Genomic DNA, 15,539 nt, shown 5'->3' with positions numbered 1-15,539 from the left:
ACTAAAGACAACTGGAATGACTGATTATTAACACAATTTGAATCTACTTTCTATAAATGTTGCCAACAAAAGTATACTGCAGGAGGGGGGTGTAGGGTGGAGGGTGTCAATGGGGCCGGGGAAAGGGGGATATCTGTAATACTTTTAACAATAAGATAGTGTTTTTAAAAAGTATATGCAGTGTATAAACAGGTGACCATAAACCAGCAGGACACTCAGAGAAAACTACCCTCAATTTTACTGTGTTTTTTTTTTAATTGTATTTATTGGGGTGACACTGGTTAACAAAATTTACAGGTTTCAGATGCATAGTTTCACAACACATCACCTGTAACACTGTACTGCGCATTCACCACTCCAAGTCAGGTCTCCTTCCATCACCATTTATCCCCCCTATACTCTCCCCCACCTCCCCTGACCCCGGCAAACTCTAATTTAGAGTTACGTTTGTAGGTCTTGAACATTCATGTTTACAATCATTTGTTAATTTGCCCATTCAGTGCTAACATTTTCTGAAGCTGTCTTTGTTTCAATCCTTTTAAAAATATACATATATTTTTAAATATATTTTATTGATTTTCCACAGAGAGGAAGGGAGAGGGATAGAGAGCCAGAAACATCGATGAGAGAGAAACATCGATCAGCCGCCTCCTGCACACTCCCCACCGGGTATGTGCCCGCAACCACAGTACATGCCCCTGACCGGAATCGAATCTGGGACTCCTGAGTCCACAGGCCGATGCTCTATCCACTGAGCCAAACCAGTTAGGGCTTAAAAATATATTTTTATTGATTTTTAGAGAGAGAGGAAGGAGAGGAAGAGACAGAAACATCAATGGTGAGAGAGAATCATCGATTGGCTGCCTCCTACATACCCCCTATTTGGAATGATGCCTGCAAACCAGGCATGTGCCCTAACCAGGAATCAAACCAGTGACCTCTTGGGTCTGGGGTCGATGCTCAACCACTGAGCCACACCAGCCAGGCTGTCTCAATCTTTTTAATCACCTAAAACTCCAAGTGATGTTTATCTATTTGCCCTGGAAATCTTGACAACTATTTGACAGTATGTGCTTGCTAACCTAAAATAAACATATGCTTTTATCAATAAATATTTGAGTTATTAGACTATACAGTAAATTTGGCATCACACAAATAGATCATCTTCTGTAGCAAATGCAGTCTCTCCATCAACCTAATGAACCTCTACTTATCTTCTCATACTAGTCCCAACACAGAGCTCTGAATTCCCCAAACTCCAGACAAACACCCTGCCATTAAGTCCCTTTTTTATGTACAATATAGAAAGGCCATCTCAATTTTCTTCTTATGACAAGTTTCAGTTCAAGAATTATGTAAAACATTTCCAGTTCTACAAATATTTACTAAATGCCTTCTCAACCATTACATTTTCAATAAAAGTTATTAATTTTGAAAAGCTGTTTTGTATGATCCATTAATAGTTGTATCAAATCTCCAGTGGTTTCAGTATATCTGATAAAAATATCATATGTAATAGTTTTAGGAAAAGAAAGAAAAATAGATCATTTTGACTTCAATCTATTGTTGTAAATAATACGTTGGATGTAGAGTACATATATAATATGGAAGATATAGAAAGAATTATTTTGCAACTAAGAAAATAATCACCTATTATTACATTTAAACCAAAAGCTATCTGCACTCTAAGGTTTTTGTTTTTTTTTAATGTGTCATGAAAGTCTTTGTGCAAAATGGAAAGAAATCTGTATTTCCTTGATGAAGGTGTTTATAGAGACTGCAAAGAGGTTTCTTCTGAAATGCAAACTATCTGCTTTCCAATATTACCTCCTGTCATCATGGACTGGAATGCAGCTAGAAAGAAAAAACAAAACGAAGTTATTTCACAACATAAATGTCACTATCATACATATCTATTGGTAGGTCAAACACAATTAATTAAAAAAATTACTTCAATGATTTTAATATTAAGTATAGAAGAAAACTGTCATGAAAAGAAACATCACATATACACTGGCAAAGTTACAGAGTAAACTAACCCAATTAGCATCTAAAAAACTGTTTTTACCCGCCAGGCTGGCGTGGTTCAGTGGTTGAGTGTAGACCTATGAATCAGGAGGTCACGGCTCAGTTCCTGGTCAGGGCACATGCCTGGGTTTCGAGCTCCATCCCCAATGTGGGGCGTGCAGGAGGCAGCCAGTCAATGGATACTCTCTCATCATTGATGTTTCTATCTCTCCCTCTCCCTTTCTCTCTGAAATCAATGAAAATATATTTTTAAAAAATTTTTACCCAAACTAGAAATGTTTAATTGGTTGTCTATATCGACACTCATGGCTTACAGTCTGAAAACTAGAGGCAAATAAGTTTGAAAGTAAAATATCAGCAAAACAAATCCATTCCACTTTAAACAATAAAATAAAATTTAAAAAAAAACAAAAAAAAACAAGAAAAAACAAATCCATTCCTATATAATAAAAGGCAAATCAACCAAATGGCGGAATGACCGGTCGCTATAACGCGCACTGACGACCACCAAGGGGCAGACACTCAACGCAGGAGCTGCCCCCTTGTGGTCAGTGCACTCCCACAGGGGAGCGCCGCTCAGCCAGAAGCCGGGCTTATGACTGGTGAGCACAGCGGTGGTGGCAGGAGCCTCTCCTGCCTCCGCAGCCACGCTAAGGAATGTCCGACTGATGGCGGGGAGCAAGCCTAAGCCATCAGTTGGACATCACCCGAGGGCTCCTGGACTGCAAGAGGGTGCAGGCCGGGCTGAGGCACCCCCCACCCCAAGTGCACGAATTTTGTGCACCGGGGCTCTAGTTTTTATATAACAGTTAAAATATCAGAAATCTAATCATAAAGTTTTACTAAGTGAAATACACATTATGCCAGAAAAATAAGTGAAATTATATTTCTGTTTGGTAAACTTAGTAACCAAATACATTAAATTTTTTTCTGAGAAAGAAAAAAAATTGATTAATCCCTTCTATTTTTTAAAAATATGTTTTTATTGATTTCCCTACTGGGATTTGAGCCCACAACCTGTGATCTCCCTGTTCATAGGTCAACACTCAACCACTGAGCCACACCGGCCGAGCTAATCCTTTTTATTTAAAACAAACAAAAGAGCCAGCAGTGGGTTGAGCATTGACCTATGAACGAGGAGGTCATAATTCGATTCTGGTCAGGGCATATGCCCGGGTTGTGGGCTCAATCCCCAGTGCAGGAGGTAGCTGATCAATGATTCTCTCTCATCATTGATGTTTTCATCTCTTTCCCTCTCCCTTCCTCTCTGAAATCAATAAAAATATATTTTAAAAGAAAAAGACCCCAGAGAAGTAGAAGCAAAAGAAAAAAGGTATTATTTGTGCTGAGCACATATCCTATATAATAAAGAGGCAATATGCAAATTGACCCACACGCCCTCGCACAAGATGGCCGCCCCCATGTGGTCAAAGATGGCTGCCACAAGATGGCTGGCAGGGGAGGGTAGTTGTGGGTGATCAGGCCAGCAGGGGAGGGCAGTTGGGGGCGACCAGGCCTGCAGGGGAGGTCAGTTAGGGGCAACCGGGCTGGCAGGGGAGGGCAGTTGGGGGCGACCGAGCCGTCAGGGGAGGTCAGTTGGGGGCAATCAGGCTGGCAGGGGAGCAGTTAGGGGGTGATCAGGCTAGGAGGCAGGTGAGCGGTTGGGAGCCAGCAGTCCTGGATTGTGAGAGGGATGTCCACAGGGATCGGGCCTAAACCGGCAGTCGGACATTCCTCGTGGGGTCCCAGATTGGAGAGGGTGTAGGCTGGGCTGAGGGACCCCCCCCCAAGTGCACGAATTTCATGCACCGGGCCTCTAGTATATAATAAATCTACATTCATCTTACCTCCCATGTTTTCTAATCCATTTGTCATAGTTTCTTTAATCTGTAAATCAAAATAGCTATACTTAGTATTCTTTAGACTTCAATGTTTCTACTTAATAGTTTTCATGTTTGCAAAAGACAGCAATACTATTTAGCACTTTCTATCTAAAAATAGATATTCTTAATCTCATGTAGGTAACCCAAAAAGATTTCCTATCAATTAATTTTTTTAAATAAAATTCTATTTTCCCACTGTCTAATCTTCCACTGGTAACAGCACAAGCTATATACCCTCTTTTCCAAAAGTACATAAGCAAACACACATAAACTTTGCCTATCATTTGCAGGTTTTAAGAACATGCTAGGTCATGGTCTCTGGACCCCAGATTAATAACTTCTGATTTTAAAGCAAAAACGAGATATATCAGAATGTCCTGGGAGGGCAGGAGAGAAATATGGTAGTGGAGAGGTGGGGGTACTAGGAGGTGCTTATAAGATTTTTTAGAAAGCACAGCTTCTAACACATGGTAGCATTCCATATTAATATTTGTTAAATTAATGAATATTAAAATTTAGGAAGGAAAATCTATTGATCTTACAATATAATCTAAGAAAAGTGTAAGGTTAATAAAATTTCACGTGAAGGGTATAATAAGAGAGGGCTTCTCAACCAGGAGGTTATATCACCTGGGAGGTCAAGTTAATTTATAATATTCAGTACACTTCCCTTTTGTAGGAATTTTTATTGTGAAACTAGTACATTGCTATAATAAACTCAAAAGCATGTCAAATAGCAGTAAGAATGCCATTGATAAAGAATAGAAGCAAGTTCTACCTTTAGCTTTCCTTCTTTAAACCATTGACTCAGCTGTAGAAGACCAGACTCAAATTTGTCCTTATAATTTAACACCAGAAATCTTTCTCTGTATTGGGAAAGAAAAGAATAATGATCAGAGACCAGTAGGGGAATAAAAGAGTCCAAAATAAAATCATTCCAGAACTCTTATTATCTGTTAATCATTCAATCATTAGGACTTAATCACAGAATCTGGCCAGATATAGGTTTAGGTGTAGAGATAGGGATAAGTGCAGTGGAGTTCCATTGTTTTGGCTGCCCAGCATTTACGACCCAGTTTGGTAATAGCTCTGTGATTTTACTTAGTGGGTAACATCCTTTCCCCACCCTCTGTGACCAAAGCCAGGCCAGTGTAAGCCATAGAGTATCAGCTTTGGGACCTGAGAAAACTTCGAGGAGAAAGCTGTTCTCTTTCTGCTTGGATTGCTAACCTGGTAAAATGTAAGACTAGAGGTAAGAGCCATCCTCTTGCTGCTGCAAGAGGAGAGCCTGGGAGGGAGCACAGCCCAGAGGTGGAGAAAAACGGAGTCGTGATGCCACTATACAAACGCTTTATCCAGCCGGATCTCAGCCAGGACTATACTAATACTGCACTTCTCAATACATGAGCCAATAAATTTCCTCTGTACTTAAGCCAATGTGATTGAGGTTCTGTTACTTGCAAAAGATTTATAGAACAGATGCAATTTTTTAAAAGTTTTCTGCCAAAGAGCTGGTTAACCAAACCCTAAATACTGAATCAGCTTAAAATACATATTTGCAAGTTTTATTTAATAAGAAAAAATTATACGTGGAGAACAATACATTTCATATACACCTATGATCTTTAAACCCCTTGAATTTGATAAAAACAGGAAGAGGTAGAACACACCTTGCAATGTTTCTTTCTTTCTGGATTGCCTCTACAGCAGGAGGTAGTGGAGGAGGATAAGGCACATCTTTGTTGTACTGAGAAATTTGACCACACAGGATGATGTGACTGTTCTTATTCATCTGTTCAGATAAAATAGGTGATTATACCCTAAGACAGTGGTCGGCAAACTCATTAGTCAACAGAGCCAAATATCAACAGTACAACGATTGAAATTTCTTTTGAGAGCCCAATTTTTTAAACTTAAACTTCTTCTAACACCACTTCTTCAAAATAGACTCGCCCAGGCCGTGGTATTTTGTGGAAGAGCCACATTCAAGGGGCCAAAGAGCCGCATGTGGCTCGCGAGCCGCGGTTTGCCGACCACTGCCTTAGATATATGCCTTTCCCATATCTGACTTTATGGCTGTCTCAAAGAAAGCCTCTTTGACCATTGAATTTAATCCTTTAGTGCCAATTAATAGATTTCATTTTAAAGATTTACCCAGTATATGTACTTAAGAGTTTTAATTGACTAGAAAATAAGTCCACTCCCAAGGAATTAGAGGTAAATGAGAATTTGGAAATCAGCAAAAGAATTACATTAATTGTTGCTGTTGTTGTTGCTACTTTTAGTAGTAGTAGTAGTAGTAGTAGTAGTAGCAGAATATTTCTTTGTATTTAAATAATTTAACCTCAATTGCAAATAATTTTACCTATAGTAAAGGACAATGCAGTGTTAATAGCTGATGTTCATATTTTATAACATTGTCAATAAAAATAGGTAAATACTACAATCTATGAAAACCTATTCCCTACCCAAAGTCAGGGGCCATGGCTGAGTTGGTTCGTGGTGAGTTAAGAGTCAGAACTTCACCATTTGAACAATACAACGGTACTTTTCACAAAAATTAATTACAGGTGAAAATATAATAATGCTAGCAAAGAACTGAAACTGATGTTCATAGTGCAAATCTGTAAGTAAATGGAAGTAGATATATCAGCAAGCTCTTCTGTATCAATTACAGTACTGATCAGCATTAGTTTCCTTTTCTCAATAAGCCCTATAATCTTACAAAGTTTTTTTCTATCTCTTAATATCAGGTAAAAATATATCACATCAAATAAAATATAGCATTCAAATTTATAAGAAACAAATCAGCAAACTACCTGACTTATCACTGTATTACTTATGTCACCGCCAACATTGTCAAAGTAAACATCCACACCAGCTGGGCATAGTTTCCGGAGCTGTTCTGCTACATTGTCTTTTTTATAATTAATTGCAGCATCAAAGCCCAGTTCTGAGGTCAAAAGGAGGCACTTCTCCTGTGTTCCACAAATTCCCACCACTCTGGAACAGCCCATCAAGTGACCAATCTAGGGGGGAAATTTTTGAAAATTAAACAACTTTCTATGTCACGTTTACATTTTAGAATGTGAAAGCGTATAAGATATTACAAGTATATGAGAGTGTTCACCACAACTTAGGTTAGATTACAGGGCTTTCAGCTAAAAGTAATTTGAAATCAAAAGAACAGAAAACAAATATAATGTCATTCTTAAAAACATTAAGATTGAATAAAATTAGACTTAGTTTGAATGTTAAAATTTCAGAATTTAAAGCTAATTTCATAAAAAGAATAGTCAGACCCCAAACATCACTAACTTGCAATGTAATATTTTTCAGTGGGATGGATCTTGAGCATATAGTATTATGCTAAGTGAGATAAGTCAGATAGAGAAGTGAAGAATGTGTTTTCACTCATGTGGGATATATCACACTCATGTGGGATATAAAGCAAAAAATTCATAGACACAGACAACAGAATGGTGGTTACTAGAAGAAAAGAAGGTAAGGGGAGGGCAAGGAGGGTAAAGGAGGTCAAATATATGGTGACAGAAGGAGCAGGTGGTGAGCACACAATAGAGTACACAGATGTCATATAATAAAGTTGTACACCTGAAATTTATATAATGTTATTAATGTCACTCCAATAAATAAAAAAATTTTTAAAGTTTTAAAATACTTTTTAGGCCTGTGAGTAAAATCACTACTAAGATAAAATATTTTATTTCAGAGGTTTCATACTATAAAGGCTACTATTCATAAAAACAATGCATTTTATAAAATTCTATCATAATATTTACTGTATTTGAAGACTTTTTTTTTTTTTTTTACAATATTAGTTTTTGTGGGGTTTTTTGTTAATCCTCACCCAAGGATATTTTTTCCATTGATTTTAGAGAGAGAGAAAGGGAGAGGGAGAGATAGAGACAGAAACATCAATGTACGAGAGATACATCGATTGGTTGCCTCCTGCACTGGCCAGGGATTGAGTATGCAACTGAGGTATATGCCCTTAACTGGAATAGAACCCACAAACCTTCAGTCCGCAGGCTGACATTCTAACCACTGAGCCAAACTGGCTAGGGCAAGTTTGTTTTTTATTTTTAGTTCATGAATTCCAAATAGGTACTCTGATTTTCTTCCTTGGATCATTCTAGCATTTCCCATGTCTATTTTTGGTTAACAGAGAACAAGATACAAAAATCTACAACATTTTTCATATTATTATAAAGACAGTCTAAGCAGGTAATAACATCATTTCTAACAGAAATGTGCAAAATAATCATAAATTTGTTCAATTTTATATTTTAAATTATATATATGTACCTAGAGATTAAATTATGACAATTTTAGAAAATCAAGTAATTCTCAGAAATTATTACCTGCCCAGCCAAGGATCCACAAGCACCAGCAGCCCCACTAACAACCATTGTCTGATTAGATCCAGGAGTTATATGACCTTTTTCCTGTATCCCAATCAAGGAAGTTAAACCAGGCATACCAATAGCTCCAAGAAAATATGAAAGATGTCCATTCACGAGTTGCGGGTCTACCTAAAATGAAATATATATCTTTTATTTGTATTTATTTATTTATTTAGTCTAAATATATATCTTCTAAAAAGAAAACTAGGAATTCTAGTTTTAAGTCAACAAGGTAGAAACAACCTGTTATAGGCTGAATTGTGTCTTCCTGTGGACAAAAAAAGGGTTCTACAGAAAGTAACCTCACAGGGTGATCTGATCATAAATTCCTAACAGGGCAGGTCTTGGTGGGTAGTCACTCCCCAGGCATATAACTTCTTCAGTAAAAGGTTTATGTTTGCCTTAAGCAAGCCGTCCATTATTCTTGTCTATCTTAGGTTATCATTCTTGTTAACTATCCTGTAATCCAATTGCTGCCTTGCTTTCTCCCTCCTTCACGTAATCTTCCTTATGTTCTCTTCTTAATTTCAAAATGTATAAAAGAAAATGTAAAACTTATTCTCCAGAATGTCTGAGGTTTTGCTTCCCAGCAATTGTCATCAGTTTGGCTCAAATAAAGTTTTTAAAATATATTTTTATTGATTTTAGAGAGGAAGGGAGAGGAAGCGAGAGAAACATCAACGATGAGAGAGAATCCTGATCAGCTGCCTCCTGCACATCCCACACTGGAGATCTGCAATCTGGGCATGTGCCCTGACCAGGAATCGGATCTTGACTTCCTGGTTCATAGGTCAATGCTCAACCACTGAGCCACATGGCTGGGAATAGAAAATTTTTTATAAGAATTTATTTGAGCCTGGTTGGTGTGGCTCAGTGGTTGAGCATCGACCTATGAACCAGGAGGTCATGGTTCGATTCCCGGTCAAGGCACATGCTGGGTCGCAGGCTCGATCCCTAGTGTGGGGCGTGCAACTGATCAATGATTCTCTCTCATCATTGATGTTTTTCTCTCTCTCTCTCTTTCTCCCTTCCTCTCTAAATCAATAAAAATATATATTTAAAAAATTTTTTCTACTGGTTTGGACATTTCTTACATCGACATTCCTAAAATTCATATGTTGAATACCTAACCCTTAATGTGACTATACACGGGTGACAAAGGTAGGTTTACAGTTGTGAGTATGCGAAACACAGAGTTTATTCTTGTATTATTATTTTTTAATTACTGTACTATTTTCCATACTCATAACTATAAACCTACTCTTGCCTCACCCTGTACATGAAGCTGCCAGTTTTTGCAGGTCAAAACAGGAAAACATTGGTAATTTCACATGGTTCAACCTAACAGAAACCAAACTCAAGATTTCTGACACAAGATGGAATTTCAAGCCCAAACCAAAGGAATTCCTTAAGTGTAAATTTCTCAGGAAACTTTAAAGCATACGACTACAAGGGGCCTCTGGTTCTTAGTATAAAATATTTTTTGATGCTTAAGTATAGTTCAGGTTTTATTTTATATCTGTAAAATTTGAGAAATAAATTAAATGTGGAAAACACCACCACTCACTGGTAATCTAAGAACTGTCATATATAGTTACAGCCAATAGTGGAAAAGGAACAAAGGCTTTCTACATTTTTGCAAAGATCTAAAAGAAAATGTATGCTCCCCACCTCCCCACCCCCATATCAAACAACTGAAGACCAAAGGTACAAAATAAGAATTACAGTGGCGAAAAATACTTTTATATTATACATCACCTTTTCTAGGCTATTTCCATCCAGAATAACCTTGGTTTGCCAGGGCCAGTAGAACGAAGTCACAAAATCGCCTTTAGTAAAATTTGTGTGTTTGCTTTCTTCTATAATCCCAATACCTCCTCCGTCAACCACTTGAGACAACTGCCAAGGTGCTAAATAATCAGACCCAGAGTCTTCATTCATTTTACAGCGCTAAAAAAGAAAACACTGATTAGCATAATTCTGTCTAATAATACTGAGCCAGTTTACTAATTTATCTAGTGACTAAAGGAAAGGTATATAATAAGTAATGTTAAGTAAAGCGTTAATCAAACAAATAAAATTTATCTTAATTTCTATCTTCCTTTCAGTTTTTTATTCTGAAAAAAAAATTGTATCCTCTAACAAGAAGTGCAATTCAAAAGAAATTTAAGTATATTCTAAAGTGATAATAGAAATTTAAGTATATTCTAAAGTGATAATAGTTCCATAATTTTGTGAATAGACTAAAAACCATGAATTGTACATTTAAATGTGTGAATTGTATGATACGTGTATTATATTTCAACTAGAGGCCTGGTGCATGAAAATTCATGCACTGGAGGGGAGTCCCTCAGCCTGGTCTGCCCCTCTCACAGACCAAGAGACCTCAGGGGTGGGAGGGGACCCAGCAATTAGGGGAAGGCAATGCTCCCATCACACCTCTGCTGCTGCCACTGATGGCAGTGCAAGCCTCAGCCGGCCCTGGTTACCTGAGCCTTGGGCAGCCCTGGTCAGCTGGGCAGCCACCATCTAAGGCTTGCCTGCACCTTGGGCCGGCCCTGGGTGGCTGGGCAGCCAAAGTCCGAGGCTTGCCTGTGCCTTGGGCGTCGGCTGGGCATCTGCCATCCGAGGCTTGCCTGCACCTTGGGCTGGCCTTGGGCGGCTGGGAAGCCAACATCTGAGGCTTGCCTGCACCTTGGGCCGGCCCTGGGTGGCTGGAAAGATGCCATCCGAAACTTGCCTGTGCCTCGGGCTGGCCCTGTGCAGCTGGGGGGCTGAGGGGATAGGGGGACTCTGGAGGCAGGCACGTGGAGTGGTAGGACCCGCCTGGGGGAGGGCCTGGCCATGCCACATGCCTGCTGCCCCAGTGGGACTGAGGGGACTGGCACCACCATCTTATGGCTATGGGTGCCACCATCTTTGAGGGCGTGGCAGTCAATTAGCATATTCCCTCCTTATTGGCTGTGAGCGCCACCATCTTTGTGAGGCTTTAATGGTCAATTAGCATATTCCCTCTTTATTAGATAGGATAAAGCTGTTAAAAATTTTAAACAATTACTTGAATACATTTAAGTAACATTACAGACATTATACTAACAAAATCAATACAAACTACTGTGCCAGTGGTTTCAATGGATTTTGGCAAATTAAGTATACTTACATGTTGATGACAATATTATGAAACTGTCTACTTTTTATAGAAAACAAATTAGTAACATATGGACCATAATGGTACTCATTTCTTTTGGCTAGCAATTTCACTTCCCCAATGGAAATAACACATACAAAAATGAAACTATTTTTTATTTTTATTGATTTCAGAGAGGGAGGGAGAGAGAAAGAGGGAAGGAGAAATAGAAACATCAATGATTATAGTGAATCATTGATCTGCTGCTTCCTGCATGCCCCCTATGGGGAATCAAGCTCACAACCCCGGCATGTGCCCTGACTGGGAATTGAACTGTTACCTCCAGGTCAACACTCAACCACTGAGCCACACCGGCCGGGCAAAACTATTTTTATACAGTTGTTTATCACCATCCCTTCTGAACTCCTCTTCCTAATTTCTAATACTTCCTATTCCCAAAACAATTATAAGCTTTCCCCAACTGTTCAATTTTCCACAATAAAACAATGATAGGGAAAACTTCAGAGCAAGCACTACATCATACCCCTAACCTCAGGTGGATGTTCTCTTTATTCAGCAAAGAAAAAATGCCACAGTGACACCACACCCTCCCATGAGACTATGCTAAAGACATCCTGGACATTAGGGAAGGCTCTCTTCTTCTCTGTGGCTCACTCTTGCCTCTCTCATGAAGTCAAGAATTGGAGGCCTACAGTGTGGTCCAGGAGATGGAAAAGATGGAAACACTGCTTGATCAAGGGTGGTCTAGTTCAGTTAGAAAAGACCAAATAGGAACTGAAGCAGAAGCTTCTATAGGTACATGCTACACTTCTGCTTCTGTGTCCCTCCCATGTATTTTTGGAAAGCAAGTGCAGCAGCCGTTGGATATTGGCCAGACCAAGGACCTGACTCAAACAAGGCTAAGAGAAAAACAGAACCGCCAATGTAATGATATTTCCACTAGTTTTTCATATGAAGATAGGTATATAAAGTCACTTAAATATGAAATTAAATAGTATATACACATTAAATATAACCATGTAAAATAGTGTACACACATGGTGATTAAAATTAGTTGTGATTTTGGAATGATATAAAATTGCAATGATTTAATGTTCATTAGATTCCTTTTCTTTTTTCATTTGAAGTTGTTTATGTTCTTTTTTTTAATAGAACAATGTCTAGTGAAGGCAAGTGATTAATTATAATTCCCAAGTGGAGTGGCATGGCACATCATACCATGCAGGGCCACCTGGGGAAAGAAGTGAGTTCCATCCTTCCTTCCTTCCTTTAATTAATACTTAATAAGCACCATGCTAGTCCCTGGAGATGGAGTGATAAATAAGATCTTATAAACTGGATAAATTTGAGAGAGTTTCCAATCCTAATTTACTATCTTCAAGCTTTACTTACTACTGGGAAGTAGTCTGGACATTTGGAAGAAACATGTATTACTATTATGAAAATCTTCCTCCTATAACATTCCTTAATAACACTAGTAAATAAAAACAAAGGCAATCTGTAATTCACAAGTATCAAAATATAATTGCTCAAATATTCATTAACCATGAAGATTGCTTAATAAGATTCAGATGCAGCATTAAAAAACATAAAAGTAAAAATAATTTTCACCAAGTCACAAAATCCTGATTCTTACCATGTAAGGATCCACAGAAAGATAGAGAGTTCTGACTTGTACTTGTCCTTCATTGATATGATCTGGTAAACTTACTTCTTCTACTCGGAAATTTTCTGCCACTGGATTACCATTTTTTCCTAAAATATTAGGTAAAAATATAAAATAACTCATTTTTCTATATAATTATTTACTATTCTTTAAAAGGTCACTCTAGGGTCCAGAGCACTGTCTTTTAACTTGGGCATGAATAAATCTATATTATTTTGTAATTTCTCTGTAACTCAATATAAATTCTTCAAGTAGTTTTACTTGCTCTTCATTTTCTCCAAGAAGATCCTTTGGTATATTGCTGTCAACTTTAAGATTTCTTTTTTGAGATGACTACAGGTAAATCACCTCATTTGTTTTAAAATTTAGGAAGATTTCAAAAATGAAAAATCATAGACAGCTTTTTTAAATACTAGAGGCCCGGTGCATGACATTCGTGCACTAGTGGGGAGGGGTGTCCCTCAGCCGGGCCTGCACCCTCTCACAGGGTCCTTAGCGCTGCTGCTGAGGCGGGAGAAGGCTCCTGCCACCACCGATGCGCTCACCAGCTGCAAGCCCAGCTTCTGGCTCCCACAGGGGCAGCGCACTGACCACCAAGGGGCAGCGCCTGCATTGAGTGTCTGCCCCCTGGTGGTCAGTGCGCATCATAGCAACCGGTCGTTCTGAGGTTTGGTTGATTTGCATATTAGCCTTTTATTATATAGGATTATGAAAAGACAACAAAACCAAGGCAGCATGAGCCCAAACCTCACAGGTTACTTCCATACCTGCTTCTATGACTCAGGTTAGAGATCAGCACAGACATAAGTCAGTGCTGTTCACATCAAAAGAAAAGCAAATTTTAAGAACCAATGATACATACTATAAATAAAATACAAAAGCCACATAGTTGTAATATAATCTTTTAAATATAGTAATTCTAAAATACCTTATTTTTTCAACAAATGGCCTTGATATCACTTGAAAAACTGAATAGTACATTGTTTAAAGAATTTCTTCTAATATCTCTGCTACTATTATCATCTTCCAACCTCAATTTACCACATTGACATCATATGGATACTTTTGTTCCTCCATTTGCATTAATAATTATCAAAGACCACAGCTTTTCATTCATCACAGATAAATACGTACCAGGTCGGGAATTCAATACCACTCTTTGTACAATCATCACCTTGTTTGCACAGGGATCTCACAAGATTTCTGTATAAAGTAATTCCTATTGATAGAAAACATTTTAAATCACAAGGAAGTTTGAAAATATTAAACAATTTAAAAACAAAAAAGCACATTTGTGGGGAGAAGAAAAATCATATTTAGGATCCACAAAAGATATAGTTAGTTCCCTGTCAGAGTTTGCCTCCTAAAACAAATATATGAAGAAGGACTAAGTCTAATTAGAATTTTTGTTTAATAGAAACAAGTTTGTTGAAGTCTGAATGGGCATAATGTTTTTGGCCTCATAATTCAAACACATTCATCTTCATACCATCATTATTAAGCCTCCCACTGAGGCTCGATTAAAAGAAAACAGCACGATATATTCCTCCAGAGCTGGCCAGGTGAGCCTTTGAGTCTCCTGTTTCCTCCTTCCTCTGCCCAAGTCCAATATGTGGGGACTCCTGCAAAACCCTTCCCTTTCTCAGGGACCTCGCCTTCCTCCTGGGCTCCCACGACCCATCACTCATCTGGAAATGACTAGGAATCTGCATCTACAGCCCAGAATTTCCAGCTGACTTCCCAGACTGGAAGCACCAGGAGGACAGGGATTTGTATCCGTTGTTCAGTGATTTATGTCCAACCCCTATGCCTGGCACATGGTAGATACTCAAAAAATGTATTAGCCCTAGCTGTTTTGGCTCAGTGGACAGAGCATCGGACTGCGGACCTAAGGGTCCCAGGTTCGATTCTGGCCAAGGGCACATGCCTGGGTTGCGGGCTCGATCCCCAGTTTGGGGTGTGCAGGAGGCAGCCAGTCAATGATTCTCTCATCATTAATGTTTCTCTCTCTCTCTCCCTTACTCCCTGAAATCAATAAAAACATATTTTAGAAAAACAAAAAATGTATTAAATGAACATCTCAGAGGCACCTTGGACACAAGTATGTCCAATCCTGAGGTTGCTTACTCCCCACAATTCTTTTTTTTTTTTTTTAAACAAACCTGTTTCTGCTTCTCCAGCATTCTTTATTCTAAGTCCTAGGTATAACGCCAGTAGCTCCAGGAGGAAGCCAAGAGGTCACCCTGGCTCCTAGATTTTCCCGCACCCGGACGGCCCTACCCAACTGAAGGTGCCCCAGTCCCTGCGGCCGCGACAGACCCACAGACCGCCTTCGCTCCCCACTCACCGCTGCCGAGCTCCGCAGGAAATATCGCGTGGTTTGCGGCGCG

At 38.9% G+C, this 15,539-nt stretch overlaps 1 protein-coding gene across 3 annotated transcripts; it reads right to left on the bottom strand.

Annotated features, from left to right (window-relative positions):
* Positions 1–408: 408 nt before the first annotated feature.
* Positions 409–15,515, bottom strand: PTGR2 (prostaglandin reductase 2). 3 transcript variants are annotated; one of them, XM_079769039.1, is made up of 10 exons: positions 15,430–15,481; positions 14,284–14,368; positions 13,120–13,238; positions 10,094–10,285; positions 8,294–8,464; positions 6,731–6,940; positions 5,582–5,703; positions 4,690–4,777; positions 3,876–3,915; positions 409–1,854 (listed from the first exon to the last, which is right to left on the bottom strand). In XM_079769039.1, exons 2-10 carry the CDS (start codon positions 14,318–14,320, stop codon positions 1,769–1,771), a joined length of 1,065 nt encoding a protein of 354 aa, XP_079625165.1. In that variant the 5' UTR covers positions 14,321–14,368; positions 15,430–15,481; the 3' UTR covers positions 409–1,768. The 3 variants fall into 3 exon arrangements, with proteins under 3 accessions (XP_079625165.1, XP_079625163.1, XP_079625164.1); XM_079769037.1 differs by having other exon boundaries at positions 15,312–15,446; XM_079769038.1 differs by lacking the exon at positions 15,430–15,481 and adding an exon at positions 15,497–15,515 and having other exon boundaries at positions 439–1,854.
* Between the last annotated feature and the right edge of the window lie 24 nt (positions 15,516–15,539).

Source organism: Cnephaeus nilssonii (assembly GCF_951640355.1).
Source record: "Cnephaeus nilssonii genome assembly, chromosome: 4".
Classification (NCBI taxonomy): Eukaryota; Metazoa; Chordata; class Mammalia; order Chiroptera; family Vespertilionidae; genus Cnephaeus; species Cnephaeus nilssonii.
Note: the sequence above shows the minus strand (reverse complement) of the source record. Positions and strands in the feature narration are given on the sequence as shown.